The sequence below is a fragment of the Centruroides sculpturatus genome, unplaced genomic scaffold (genome assembly GCF_000671375.1).
Source record: "Centruroides sculpturatus isolate CEXI.00-Female unplaced genomic scaffold, Cexi_2.0 scaffold236, whole genome shotgun sequence".
Lineage (NCBI taxonomy): Eukaryota > Metazoa > Arthropoda > Arachnida > Scorpiones > Buthidae > Centruroides > Centruroides sculpturatus.
Genome location: NW_019384403.1, coordinates 573,926 through 589,500, shown reverse-complemented (window position 1 = coordinate 589,500; position 15,575 = coordinate 573,926). Strand labels below are relative to the sequence as shown.

Sequence of the window (15,575 nt, the reverse complement as noted above, 5' to 3'; positions counted from 1 at the left end):
TAGAAATTTGTAATAAGATACATAATGCGGTTATAATAAAATATTGTGCGATTATTTTCATATAATTAAAATTAATATGTATTTATTTTTTAGAAAATACAAGGGAAGCGGCGCATCCACCGCTTCCAACGACGGCACGCTACTGAACTAATCCCTATTCAGACGTTACAGACATGAAGAAAACCAGGAAAACCACGTGTCCAGCCCGTCCGGGGACACGTGGTTTTAAGTTGATACCCGCCCCCTGACGAATTAGAATGTTTTCATTTATATATTTTAAATATATAAATAATTATTAAAACTCAATTATTGTTATTATCTATATAATATAATAAAACTATTTCCTTTCCTTAAATTAAAAAATATAAATCGACAATTAAAGATTATTAGAGTAAATAAAAAATAATTTAAAAAAACTAAATTTATGACATCATTCAAAATAAAATTTAAAAATTTTTATCTAAATCACATATATTAATATTAGAACTAAAATGAATTAAATTAAACTGTTATTTATATTAAAGAAATATGAAAGTTATATTAAAAAAAAGAAAAAAAAAAAAATGGTGCAAAACATTGCGGCAATTTCATCAGCCGGAAATATATGACGTCGAATTGTCAAATAAAATAAAAATTTAACCAATCAGATTTTAAAAATTTCCAAAATGAAACTTCTTTAAAGATTAAAACGAAAGTAAAATTATTTATCGGAAAAGAATTTCCTGTTTATATTTTAAAAATATTTATCGAGTGCGGGACTTCAGTTAGGCAGACGACAATGGCCGAAGAACTCGTGGACGAATTAGGGAAAATCAACATGGAGACCAAAGCAAAGGCAGGATTATTACGATTTTAAATTTACTTTCTTTTTTATTAAAAAAGATGTTATTTTACACGCGTTCTGCCTTTCTATTAATCAAAGAAGTCAATTATTATTGTTATAAAGGAGCCAGAATGGTTGGTTGATGGTGGCTTAGTTCAATTGAAAATCTCTTTTCTCTCACTAATTTTCCAATATTTATTAATTAGATTGATCTTTTTAATTAACTATATAACTAATTAATTAATATTTTTGCTTTTTTTGATGATTAATATGTTAATTAATTAATAATTTGTAAAATTCTTAAGTAAGAGGTAAAAATCTGTGTTAATTATTCTCAATGAGAAGTTTATTTAATTTTCAGGGTGTTTTTGTTATAATTATGAAGAAAAGTTCCATTGCAGTTTGTACATAAAGATTGCATCAGACTGATCTTATTTCAGGATGTGAGTAATTGGGACGATTACGCCTTCAAACGAGGAAGTTGGGACCTTATCGGAACAGTATTACTATGCGACCCTTTGCCAAATATCTGCCTGCTTCTGGGTCGCATGCTGTCGGGAGTTGCGTTTAACTATATGGCTGGCGTAGCTTTTAGTGGCCCGCTCAACTGTTCGTGGAGTACTCGATATTATGTGGTTTTGGGACTTGACCCGTGCGGGGTGAGTGATGGCCGCCACATGCCGGCCATCACTCACCCCGCGGTCATCACTCACCCCCCGGCCATCACTCACTGGCGGTCATCACTCACCTTCCGTGAGTGATGCGGATGGTGATGTGGAACATGGAGAATAGGTGGTATATTGATCCGTGGTAGAAACTGACCTTTGGAGGCGAATATCTCGCAAAGGGTCGCTTGTATGGGTATAGTTTCGTTGGCTTTTTTGCTCGTACGGGGTATAACTGGGGTGGCAAATTCCTCAGAGTTTTCATCTTACCGATTGAGTGATGAAATCGTGTTATCAGTTTTGTAAGATTGTTCAAATATGGCTTCAATTCTCATAATTGCTTCATTATACAGTTTTTTTTATTCAACTCTTTCTGTTCTAAAGTCACTAATAGGGCTTTATAAAAAATTGGCTGTAAATTTTATGTAACAGTAATGTCAAAATTGTCATTACGTAAATAAACAACTTTGCTAACCTGATATTTTAAAACCAGATAATTGCTGAATTATTGGGCTATAAAAAGGTTAAGGTACGAAGTAAGATAAGCAATCTAGACAAATTACTCTGTATCTAATTATTAACTTATCCTTTTCATAGACCGATATTTCGGCAGATTTCTTGTTTTAATTATCATTACAAATAAACAGTTGAATTGTGCTAGATATTTAATTTATTATTTTATAAATAAGCATCACTTATTAACTGACAAAAGCAAGAAGTTTGCTAAAAAACTTGGGTTAAAAAAATTATGTGGAATATGGAAACATTAACGTAACAAATGATTGTTTAACATAGGGCTATTTTTCATTTTTACTCTTCGCTTTGTGCACAAAGAGGGTCTTTTTTACACTTACTGCATTTAGCCAAACCTATAGTAGGAGTGGTTAGTAGGTGAGGAATGAGGCCAACTTATCCAGGACACTCACTGCCGATGGATTTCTTATCTGGATTCAATCCTGGATCTCCCAAGCAGCAGCCTGATGTCGTTGCTACTTTGCCCATCTAGCTGTTAACATTGATATGTATTTTTAATAGTTTATATAATTAGAAGAGTAAAATTATTAATTTAATGTTTCATTCAGTCCAATACTTTCTGTTTAAGATATGCCAAACTTTCATTTGTTATTAGATCGGACGACACTGCATATTTTTGATATGTAATGAGTTGTCGAGATTTTTTAATATTAATTTCCTCTCGCTTAAATAATCATATTTAGTAAATTTATATTATTTGCGAAAGCTGAAATTCATTTAATTACTGATGAAGTTAATCTGTAAATAAAATTTTGTTAGAAAGTCAAAAAGTAAATATAAGGAGTGATTTATATCAAGTATATAATATATCTGCATAAGTCTTTAATAATATTTATTATGTTGTTGTTATGTTAATCGAGAGATACCTGTATTGCTTGAAAATCTAAATTAACATAAGTTTATGTATAAGAAATGTTATCGTCATATTTTTTTGATTCAAAAACACAATTTTTACTTGTTTAAAATACAGATGCATTCTTAAAATTATTGGCATCCTATAATCTGTTTGCTATAACTTTGTGCATAAAATAAAGTGGTAAAGTGACCATCTCATTGCTTTACATTACAAAATGTATCTTTCCGTGTTCTCATTTTAGAAGCAACAGCAGTGTAGTTCCAGAGATCATTGTTTTTTGCAAAGTATTTCTTGCAGAAGATGGCACGAAGTTAAAGTTAATAGACTACACGTTCACAGCCCTAAACAACAATCGGCAATCATCACAAGTAGACCAATTATAACTGTTTTTGTCTATATTACTCAACATTTACACACTTCAAATAAGCTTTGCTGGTAACAAATGTGTCCTTAAACATATTTTTAACATTTAAAATGCCTCCAAAAGATGATATGCCCACGATAAAGCATTAAATATAAATCAGAGGTTAATGTCTAGCATTTTTTATTGACATAAGCATTTGGTGTATTTTGCTTTCAGCTGCATAATGTGGGAAGATATTTTGGTTCTTCAGTTATTGATATAGAAGTAAAAAAATTTTAATTGCTTAATTTATGCTTAATAAATTGAAAGCTTTTTATGAATTCTCTATCAAAATCAATAGTAATGAGAGAGAGAGAGATCTCTCTTAAATACTTTCTGAGTATAAGGAAGTATTGGTCATAACATATTTTTTTATAGAAGTAATAAAAGAAACAAATTTATCACACTTGGATATTTTTATTGGAAGTTTTATGTAATTATTTTGAAAATTTTGTTTAGCATCTAAATCATTGTAATCTATAGACTTTGATATTGGTTAAGCTACATTTTCTAAACAAAATGATTAATCAGAATTGCAGATTTCTGCATAAGATGGCAATTATCAATAACTATATATTTTGTTTACTTTAAAATTCCATTGCATTATATCTTAAATTATTTATTGTAATGACAAAGTGTCACTACAGTAATTGACTCAGCAAATTTGATGAGATATTTAAATACAGACAGTTAAATATGAAAGCACTTGTGTTTGTTTATTCTGTTCCTTATTTTGTCTGTCTGTCTTTAATTACTTGTTGTTTTTTTATTTTTTTATTTTTGTTAATTTTGGAAGTTAGAGATTCCTTATGATGTGTAAATAAGCAAATACAGTTATCAATTGATTAATGCACTTAATTAATCCCTCGATATCCTACCGCATATATCAAAATTGCGTTAATCAAAATATGGTGCCTGAGTTAAGTAAAGATGGCTGTTAAAGCTGCATAAATTAAAACTTCTGCCATGTATATAAAGGAATTGCTGCAATTAATTTAGTGCCCTTATCAAATCTCATGTTAAGCAAAGGATATCTGTAGATTACCTTAAGGTGGTTCCACGTGTTCGGTATTTACTACTTGCTGAACGATTGCCTATTTATTCCCTTTGATTTGATATAATATAACGACGGAATGGGGATGGCAAATACTGGATATTGGTCACGAGTAAATTATTCATACTATGTGGTATTGGTCTTTTTGACTGTATATACAATAATCAATATAATTAATAAACCTTTTTAGTAAATCACGGGTTATAGTAATGCTATACTAAGTGCTGTACTGACTTCTAAAGTGAAAAGATAGATACAAATTATTAAATTTAGAGCAGATAGAAAATTATATAAATCATGTTTAGGAACAATCATTTTTTTTGTAACATGGTATGGTTTCCTTATAACAGTCCATTAAATAACCCAGCAGTTTGTTTGGCATATTTGCATGTCTGCTTTGTACATTCCTGTGTTGGTACTATATTTGGTTAGAGCACATCTTTCACATCTATGAGGTCTGTCTGGAAAGTTTGCAAACTTTGCAAATAGAAGTTGTTTGCATTTGCCTAGCAGCCAGTCAGTTTTGTCTCCTTCAAAAAAGTCCCCTCTATGTCTATGTACCAAATTCAGCATTTCTGCCACAAAAAGAATGCGTCCTGAAATGCAATCAACATGTGTTTACAGAAATGAATGTAATGCAACAAATGAAGATAGAACAAACTGCTTTCAGCAGATAGTACATAAAACTTGCACAGGCTGCATTTGGATTCAATTATTACTTTGTGCATAATTTAAAGACTTTGTGAACTTTCCAGATAGACCTTGTAGTTGTACATGTTAATAGCACAGACATAATCAAGTTGTGAAAAATTGTGTATGAATAAATCATATTTTTGTGTGTTAATTTTATTCTTCTATTTATCTGTGTGAGATGAACAAATCCGTGCATTAGAAATATTTAACGGAAGAGACTTTATACTGTGTTTTTTATTCCGTACATTAAATCAGGAATTAATATCGGTTCTTTGGACTTTAACAGTATAGTTCATAATAATAATTAAACCAAAGTTTTCTTATGAAAGGTAGATTTAGAAAAATACTTTTGCTTTCTGTCTTAATTTTGCAAACTATAATTATAAAAACTTACAATTGCTTAAAGTGTAGGACTGAATTTTAATATATTTTATTAATTAAAAGTTATAATGCTGAACTTAAATATTTTATTATTATTATTTTTTTTGTTTAGATTTGCAATGCAAAATCTGCAAAAGCTAAGAAGAATGAGGTAATAAAAAAAAATAACAATTATATCTATTTTATTTTATATTTCTGATTAAATGAACAGTAAATTAATACGAAATTTATTGTTACAGAAAAATGTGCTTGAGCAAAGTTCAAGATCTGAGGTTTGTATCAATAAATTATTTTACTAGAATTAATATTTAGTTATTTTATATTTGACATGTAGAAATGCAAGCATTTTTTTTAAGCATTTTTTTTTTAAATCAAACATTTAAGCATTTTTTTAAAAAAATCAAACTATTCTAAAATTTTGATTTTTAAAATGCAAAGAACACGACTGTTTTTAAGCATATTTAAAAAATTAGCTCGTGAAAACTTCTTTATGATGGGATTTATATCTTTAATTAATATCAATTGATGTTATGTGTTATTGGGCTATTATAATAAAATCCAGCAACGACTTGCTTAACTTTCCTGGTAACATTTGGTTATGCCATCTGTTACGATATTTTATTAAAAAAGAACTTTATATTTTTAATCATTATAAAATGGCAAAAAACTTAATTTTGAGTAGGGATGGTTTTACGAAAAAATTGTGAATGCTAATAACGAGTAACATCTTCATTACGTCTGACCCCTCTTGAGATATGACACATGATCATGATCCCCTTGACGTTTAACCATCAAAATTTAACAGCATTAATGCCTCTAATACATAAACTCCCCTGCAGAATTTCAGAAATTTTTGACAAAGTACAAGTACAGGAGCTATTAAGCTTTAAAGTGGATGAAGAAAATCATGACCCCACACACATACACACTAAAATCTATTATGTACGGTACATAAAAAACCCCAAATTTTTTTGCATTTCTTGATGATTGTAGGTCCCGAATCCAAAAATGTAAAAATTTTGGGGTGTCGGTTTTTGTCCGATCACCATACTTTCCCTCTGTTATATATAACAGCAGGGAAAGCAACAAATTTAATAATTAAATATAATGTAATTTGACAAGAGGTAGGGGAGTAATATGAGAGTTTTCTGTTCTAATTATTTTCATTTATTTATTTATCAGGGATTTAAAACTTTGATTTAAAGTTGATTTTATGACTTTTATGTTTATGATGCCGTCTGTGTGAAGACAAGTTTTTAATTTGACTGTAAATATATTTAATAATTTATAAATTATGTTTTTATTATGCTTAATTCAAAAAAGTATACATTTACATTATCTCGAGATTTGTATATATAATTTTAAAGATAAAAATTTACAACAATTATCAGAGTACAATACGATACTTATGCTATTCAATAAATGTTTAGTTATTCAAAGTGATTAACGTTAAAAATTACTTTATGTTGAATTTCACTGCTTAAAACTTTTTTATACTTCATGTTTTAGCAGTTGCAGATTTTTACATTTTATGTTGTTTGGGATAAGGAAATGCAACATGAAGGGTTATTGTTAATGGGGTGCCTCCCAGGAGGACTTTGTGGAAAACTGACTTTTATTTAAGTGTTAGATATTTGAAGAAAATTTGGAAAATTCCACATGATTAACCCTTTGATCAGTTATGAATCTGTGACTAAATTCAAGTGTTCAGTGACTTTATCCACTGCTTTAATTTTACTTTACTTTAATTATTAAAGTNAATGTCTTTCCCCCTTACGTCGACTACTTAAAACAAATTAATATTAAAAGTTTTAGAATAATTTATTAATGCTTTTATTATTATTATTAAAATATAAATGGTAGTATTATAAAAACTTTTTTTTAACATATAATTATAATAAGGGAAGGGGAAGGAAAATGTTCCTTGTGACGTCACGTTTCATCTTTACCAATAATTAGTATTATACATTAGTAACCGGTTTCAACTTATTTCTACTTAAGAAATAATTAAGTGAGTAGGAAATTAGGAACATAAATAAAACCCTGCTTCAAGAGTCGGAATATTACTTAAACTTAGCGTGCATGCACGCCCTGCACACCAACCAGGATCGGCTCTGTGCCCATTGAAAGACACTTTACGGCCCATATGAGCGAGCAAGACAGTAAAAATAATTATTGATTATTGGCATATAGTGGTTTATTTTGATAAAAGTGTAAATAAATCATTTTATGTTAAAATCCACTACGTAACTTACTTAATATACTGTAGTTTGTCGTTATAACGCATTGTCAAGTGATAACCAATGTAACATCATTTGTGAAGGACATGGAAGGAAAGGAATCAGAAATATGGAATTTTAGCTTGATGGAATTTATATCATGAATTTTAAATATTATATTGTAAAAAATTGCCAACTAAATTAATAAAAATAGATAGTTAAATCATTAATCTGTAGTTTAATATCAGTTTTCTTGCAATAAAAAGAATTTTTAGATTGTTTTTCTTACGAAAATATGGATTTTGAATTAATTTTTGGTTTGAAAATTATGATACGACGCTTTTGCTATGTACTTTGAAATGTTCAGTATCCATTAAAGCCATCTGCCGAGGTGGAATGCCTCCCGGAAGGACCTCCACCTTGGCAGATGGTCCACGTGTTGCGGTGGCATATATAATGGCCGGTTTGCTTCTTTGTTTGTATATTAAGTTGTGATAACGCAACAGTTGAACGATCTTCCTACGGTGAATGCCTTCTGGGAGGTGTTTTAAGGGTAACTGGACCCTATTAAGGCGTTACAGACGTGGAGAAAACCCGTCCTGGAGAGGCGGGAATGCATTCTGGGAGGTCTTTTAAGGGTAACTGGATCCTATTCAGGCGTTACAGACGTGGCGCGAACCCACGATCGAACTCCCAGTGTTCAGGGAACGGAACCGCTTGGCCACTGGTGGGCCCGAATAATGGCCAGATGGCCGAGCGGTTAAGGTAATAGCCTACCGCTCTGAGGATCCAAGATCCAATCCGAAAAACCTCAAGAATTTTTCGGAGGTGGTTCGTTTCAATATATCAGACCTCATTCCTTACCACATTGTGGGCCTGGCCAAACCCACAATGGGTCTGAAAAAATCCATCTTAGTGTTCACAAGACAAAAAAAAGTAAAAAATTATTATAAGATGAATAGAAAAAGATGACTTCCGTTAGTTTCACAAGTGGGAGACCGTCTATTAGAAGTGGTGATGACGACGATGACGNTTTATGTTGTTTGGGATAAGGAAATGCAACATGAAGGGTTATTGTTAATGGGGTGCCTCCCAGGAGGACTTTGTGGAAAACTGACTTTTATTTAAGTGTTAGATATTTGAAGAAAATTTGGAAAATTCCACATGATTAACCCTTTGATCAGTTATGAATCTGTGACTAAATTCAAGTGTTCAGTGACTTTATCCACTGCTTTAATTTTACTTTACTTTAATTATTAAAGTGAATCTTTTACTTTAATAATTTTACTTTACTTTAATTATTAAAGTAAATCTTTTACCAAAGATTTACTTTAATTGCTTTGACTTGTAAAATCCTAGTTGTGTATTGCCCTGTGTTAAATGTTGAGTAATATAGTTCTTGCTATATTTGTCATTTACAGTTCTCTCTAATTATGTACTGTACAAATGTCATTGTACAGTACATCTTTTAAGTTTTGGACACATTTGTATAACCTGGTTAAGTAATCTTAACTAACTAAAAATGTATTTTGTTTAAATAATACAAATTATGTCAAAATTATGGCACTTAAATGGAAAGAAAATATTAATTTAACATTCAAGTCTGAAACAATTATCATATATGGAATGTTATTTATGTAAAGTCTCAATATGTCCAGTGTTATAAACACACAAAAGAAAAGGAAATAAAATATAAATATTTTTCCATTTTAAGTATAAACAAAATTTTGATATACCCTATAATATCTACATATATATGTATAAAGTTTTAATTATAGAAATTAAACTTCAGATTGATGGATGAAATCAATGATCATACTATTATTAATTAATATTGATTACTTATAAATTCACTAATAGATGAAATGAAATAGAATGATGATTTATGCACCATACTGATAAACAGTTGTGGAAAATATACCCAAATATGATCTGATATTTTGTTTCATCTTCTATTATTGAAAATATAATACACAGGTTGTCTAAAAAGAAACCAAACTTTTGCTCTAGAAATATAACTAGATGGTGCAACTAGCATTAATGGTCAAATTCAAAACTTTGAATGTTATGTTATCAGTCGTGTACAATTAGATTTGAATCGGTTCATAACAATACTCTGTGTGGCTTGAAATGTAAGGATTATTTTGTGGCTCTCATCAGAAAATTGTAATGGAGCAATGTGCCAACATTAAGTTCTGCATAAAACTAAAGAAAACTTTTACCGAAACGTTTAAGTTATTGAAACAAGTTTATGGGGATGATTGCCTGAGCTGAACACAAGTTTATGACTGGTTTCGTCGATTCAAATTTGGACAGGAGTCAGTTGAAAACAATTTGAAAAGTGGTCATTCTAAGATGTTGAATGTGGAGAGTAAATTGATAAAGTGTGACAATTATTAGGAAAGGATCCAAATGTGACCTGTAGAATGTTGTCAGAGGAGTTGGGAGTGTCAAAGGACTATGTCTACATAATTTTATGTAATTATTTGAACAACACAAGGTCTGTTCCCATTTTGTTCCACACTCACTCACTGAGGATCAAAAACAGGCGTGCATTCATCATGCTCAGGACATCGTCAAAACGGCTTGCCACAATCCAAGTTTTCTCGAAAATATTGTCACAAGTGAAGTGGTGCTACCAATATGACCCGTTGACAAAATGTCAAAGTTCCGCGTGGAAGTCATCAGACAAAAAAAGCTTCATTTCCAAAACTTGTGGGTCAAGACCATGCTCATCTGTTTTTATCATTTCAAAGGTATTGTGCACAAAGAATTTGTCCCAAATGGCCAGAATGTTACCGGAGAAAATTATTTGGGTGTTTTGGAACATCTCTGGAACTTAATTGTCACTGCCATTTGTCAATTTTTGACTTGAAAAGGTATTGTAATACTAGACCATCCATCCTATTCTCTCGATCTGACTCCTTGTGACTATTTTCTGTTCCCAAAACTTAATTTCAATGAAAGGAACTCTATACAAGGACATTCTCAAGATTGAGGCTACTGTGATCACAGTACTGAATCAGGTGCCAAAACAGGAGCTGAAAAAATCCTTTGAAATGCTAATTACTTCTTCTGTAATGCTGCAGAGGTTTCTTATTTCAAATAAATAAAAATATTTCTTGTAGTTTTTTTTTCTAGAGCAATAGTTTTGTTTATTTTTAGACAACTTGTGTATTTATAGTCTGATTTTAGTTGTTGTTTTAACAATTTTAAGTGGAGAATTAAAGTTTGATACCTATAATTTTATTTAAAAGTAAAAAATTTTATATAATGCTTTATTCAAATTTTATTTCATTGCAGCTAAAACCATGGCCAAGCTACATTCAAAATAGAATTGAACTTTGGAATAAATTTAAGACCAAGTACGATGCGGAGCTTTCGTCAAAAGTATCCGAGCCCATCACCATTACTTTACAAGATGGTAAGGTTATAAATGGTGAATCTTGGAAGACTACCCCATATCAGGTTGCTCAGGGAATCAGGTACTGTAAAAAGAAACTTAAAAATTAATGATTTAACTTTCTTTTTTATTTAAAAAAAAATGTTTTCTTTAGCCAAGGATTAGCTGATAATGCTGTCATATCCAAAGTGAATGGAGTCCTTTGGGATTTAGATAGGCCTTTAGAAGAAAGCTGCAATCTTAATATTTTGAGATTTGATAATGAAGAAGGTTACACTTATTTATTGTTTTTGAGAGAGATTCATTAAATTTACAAAATTTTAGATTAAATTAATCTGATATTGAATATTTAAAAACAGGTCAACAGGTATTTTGGCATTCAAGTGCACATATTTTAGGAGAAGCAATGGAAAGAATATATGGTGGTTGTTTATGCTATGGTCCTCCAATTGAGAATGGTTATTATTATGATATGTTTTTAGAAAATGGAGGCGTGTCCAGTTCTGATTATTCATCAATAGAAAGCATAATGAAAGAAATTGTTAAAGAAAAACAACCTTTTGAACGATTAGAGTTAACTAAAGAAGAATTACTTGAAATGTTTCAGGTAAAATTCTTTTAATTTGAGTTTAAAACAATTTGTTTATCAAATAAAAAATTGGTTATAATTGGATAAACATTTTCATATGAAAATAAAGATTAGGTAATTTATAAAACTTCATTATAAAATAAATTATTGTTTTTAAATCACAAATATGCACATAAATCAACTTAAGTGTTAAAATCAAGTAACAATAAAGACTTTTTTTGTTACTGATAAGTCATTGTATAACAATTTATTTAGTGAAAATTCTTTGCAAGACTCTGCAGAAAAGTATCGTATATAAATCATTTTAATATATAATTGTTGAAATTTACAACAATTATTAAAACTGAAGTTATTAAATGTTAATATCTATTTTATATGCTTTTGCTAACATTTAATAATTTCATTAAGTTAACAAAAGTATCAAGTGATCGTAATTAAAATACCTTTATTTAATGCTGTCTAAAAAGATATTTAGCAGTCCAAATACAACAAAATATGATATGGTGACATTTCAGGAAGGCAGAAGATATTTTAGTAAAAATAATTTACCACTAAGGCACTTTGGCATTGCAAGCAACAAATATTTTATTTGTGCAATGCTGAGAATACTATTTAATGTGAAACATGAAGGCAATGAATGGTGTTTGACAGCTGGCTGTAATTGACTGTAGCTGACTGATGCTTCTCGTATGCAATGTGATAGTCTTTCAATGCTGCCAAATTTGCATTGTACCCTCAAAGTGTCCCAACAATCAAAGATAACACAAATTATGATCCAAAATGCCATAATGGTGAGTCCAATGAGTTTTGATACTAATTTTTTTTAATATTTTTTACAGACAAGTCTTCCACACACTTTAAAATGTCCCAATACAGTAGAGCCTCGAAAACTCGGCACTCGATAACCCGGCACTCCCGATAACTCGACCACACCATGGCAGGGCAAAAAATATCTTTAGTTAATTAATTTTCATGATAAAGACAGCTTTATGCCTCATAAAGTATTTTTCTAAGGTCTGTCTTATTAGGTAAATTACTATACACAGTGTATTCATTAATTTTCATTTTCATGTAGTAAAGGCTCTATGCCTTCATAGAAGACGTACTTTTCCTTTGTTTAAGGGTATTTGGGCAGTTTTTTCTCTGTTGTATTCTCAAGTAAACAATACATACAAGTACAGTNAATTAATTTAGAATACTTTTAATAAGACAGTAATTATTGGTTAAAATTTTTAAATTTCTACATTATTATTCATTTAATTTACTTTTACTACCCTGTTGACAATGACCACCAGTAGCCGAATGGTTTCATTTTTTTAATACTCTTCTTTCCGCCCTGTGGGCACTAAGAGGGCCTCTTATAGCAGGCCCATTATGGGTTCGGCCAGGCCCACAATGGGGCCTTGACCCGTCCAGATTCGATCCCGGGTCCTCCAGACCGTGCCGTCCTGACCGCCATCCGGCCGTCATAGCCGAATGGTTAAACACTTGTTTGTCGTGGGTTCGAGCCTCAACAACTGTCTGGTCACATGAGTTTTTCAGGTTTTTTTCACGTGTCCAGCATCTAAATAGTAGCCAGTTTCCAATTTGAAACATATGGTCAATCTGCCAAGGTGAGATGCCTCCTGGGCATCTCTGTGTGCCTTTTATTCGTACTCATCATGGATTCATCATGGGTAGTGAGGGTGGTGCCGACATATCCGGGATATTCCATCCCGTAAAAAATTTCTGGGATTTTATACCAACCTGAGGTTAAGGTGTTAGTCGACCAGAGCGGTAGACTTACACCTTAACCGCCTTGGACATCCGGTTATTCAATTTTAATTGTTTCAGGTGTTGTTTGTATAAATGATAAATTTATGTAAATATCATATGAATATGATATAAATATCACATGACAAATTTCGCATGTTATTTAATAGATATAGATGAGAGAAAAAATACAATGATTCCTTAATCCCTAATTAATCTAATGACTCAAGTAACGTTTCAATTTTAACTTTTTTTCGCTCTGTGGGCTTGTTTGTGTACCCGGTACGGGTTCGAGTAGGCCCACAATGAAAGTGGTTGGATAATGAGGAATGACCCTGACACATTCGTGTCAATTCGCAGAAATTTCTGTATATCTGACTTCACATACAAACTCTTGTTCCTCAAAGCCGCGGATTGGCACTTTTTTTTCACATTGCCTATAAGAGAAATATTACATGAAATTCTTCCTGTATTTTCTAAGATAACGTTATTCTTTCATACTCATCAGGAATTCGACCAGACCCATAATCAGGGTGACTGCATGGTGTGCAACTAGCCCGACATATCCGTATGATACCACCCATGAAAATTAATGAGGATCTGACACATACTTGAACCAAGGTGGCATCTCCAAAATATCTTTATTGGATCAATGATTAGAGTCATTAGAAAAAGTTTAATATATAAATAAAGTATAAATTACGGACAATAATTTGTTATAGAGAATTTACTTTACAATATATTGTAATAGGTAAGGTTTATTTAGTTACGGTAACGCGAAAAGTGGGCGAACTTTTACGGAAAACTGGCACCTATTTAGATGTTACTAACGTGAAGAAAACTCGGAAGACTATCAGTGTTTAATGGTTTTATCCACTAGGGCACTGGTGGACCTATAATATATTCTAATAAATATATTTGAATAAATTAGATGGTTAAATGGCCAAATGGCACAGCGGTTAAAATGACAGCCTACCACTCTGGAGAACCCAGGAAGAGTTAAAAATAAATAAGTATTAATATTTAGCGTGAATACGAAATTTACTTGTGAATTACTTTGCTTCTTACACGTTAGAATTTTCCTTTATCATTTTATCTTATTTACAAAGGTGCTAAATAATTTTAAAACTTATACAGTCTTTCACAATATTTTATCGAAAGTGTTTATCTTTCTACCTTTATCAATTTAGCCTATTAGCATTGTATATTTCTTTAGATGTTGAAATATAGATAAACATATAGAACCCATTAATAAAAAAGTTTTTTTGACAGAAGTTTATCTTGTATTTGATAAGCATTATAATTTATTCATAAAATAGTTTTAAGCAGTAAGCTGGGGATTCAGGATCGAATCCGTGCTAGTAACCCCAAAAATTTTTTTTATGTCTAATCTGTCCCAGATTTGTACCATCCACTTCTCACATTGTGGGCCTGGCCGAACCCATAACTCCCAAATTTTAACCCTTTCTGTCATATGGGCACTAAGAAAGTTTTTTTTTAACATGCCCATTATGGGATCAACCGGGTCCACAGTAGGGTTCGGTTAATTCCATTATGGACATCTTATAATGGGCAGCCAGATAGTGAAGGACGGGCCAGATCGCTCTTCCTGGAATTTTTCGGATCGTCCGGATCGATCCCGGATCTCTCCAGAGCCCTAGGATACCACTTTAACGGCTCGGCCATCTTGCCGATTATTGGATTTTATATGTACAGTACTTTACGTATGTACTGCACAGTAAAAACGTACTTAGTTCAGGGAGTTAATTTATCGTATTAAGGCTGCTATACACGATGGGTTAATCCTCAAAGGAGTAACCATGCATGCCTAATTTTGAGTCATTCCTGGATGTGTGGGGGGAAAAATTTAACAGTTTCGGCGAACTGTACCGACCACCTGAGTAGAATCGGCCATATTCTTTAGGTTAATTCTCAAAGGAGTAATCATGCATGCCTGACCTTTATAATTCTTGGTAGTTTATGGGGTACAATTTAACAGCTTCGGCGACCTGTACTGACCACTGAGTAGAATTGAAAAACCATTTGATTTTCCTGGAGCAGTGTCAGACTGCGCGGGCCGACCTAAACGTGTGTGAGAACAATGTCTCGTGAATGTTTGGAAGAATTATTTTCTATAACCTTATTAACTTTTATTATTTATAACCTAATAAATTAATTTTTCAGGTTATAAATTATTTTCGGA

General features: G+C 31.5%; 1 protein-coding gene across 1 annotated transcript in view; it reads left to right on the top strand.

The window, feature by feature from the left end:
- Positions 1-825: 825 nt before the first annotated feature.
- Positions 826-15,575, top strand: part of LOC111618740 (threonine--tRNA ligase, cytoplasmic-like) — a 41,214-nt gene continuing 26,464 nt past the window's right edge. The window contains exons 1-6 of the mRNA XM_023360306.1: positions 826-957; positions 5,522-5,560; positions 5,649-5,681; positions 10,932-11,113; positions 11,186-11,301; positions 11,391-11,650. Of these exons, the coding sequence (XP_023216074.1) occupies positions 883-957; positions 5,522-5,560; positions 5,649-5,681; positions 10,932-11,113; positions 11,186-11,301; positions 11,391-11,650 (705 nt within the window). The 5' untranslated portion in view covers positions 826-882. The remainder of the gene's footprint in view (positions 958-5,521; positions 5,561-5,648; positions 5,682-10,931; positions 11,114-11,185; positions 11,302-11,390; positions 11,651-15,575) is intronic.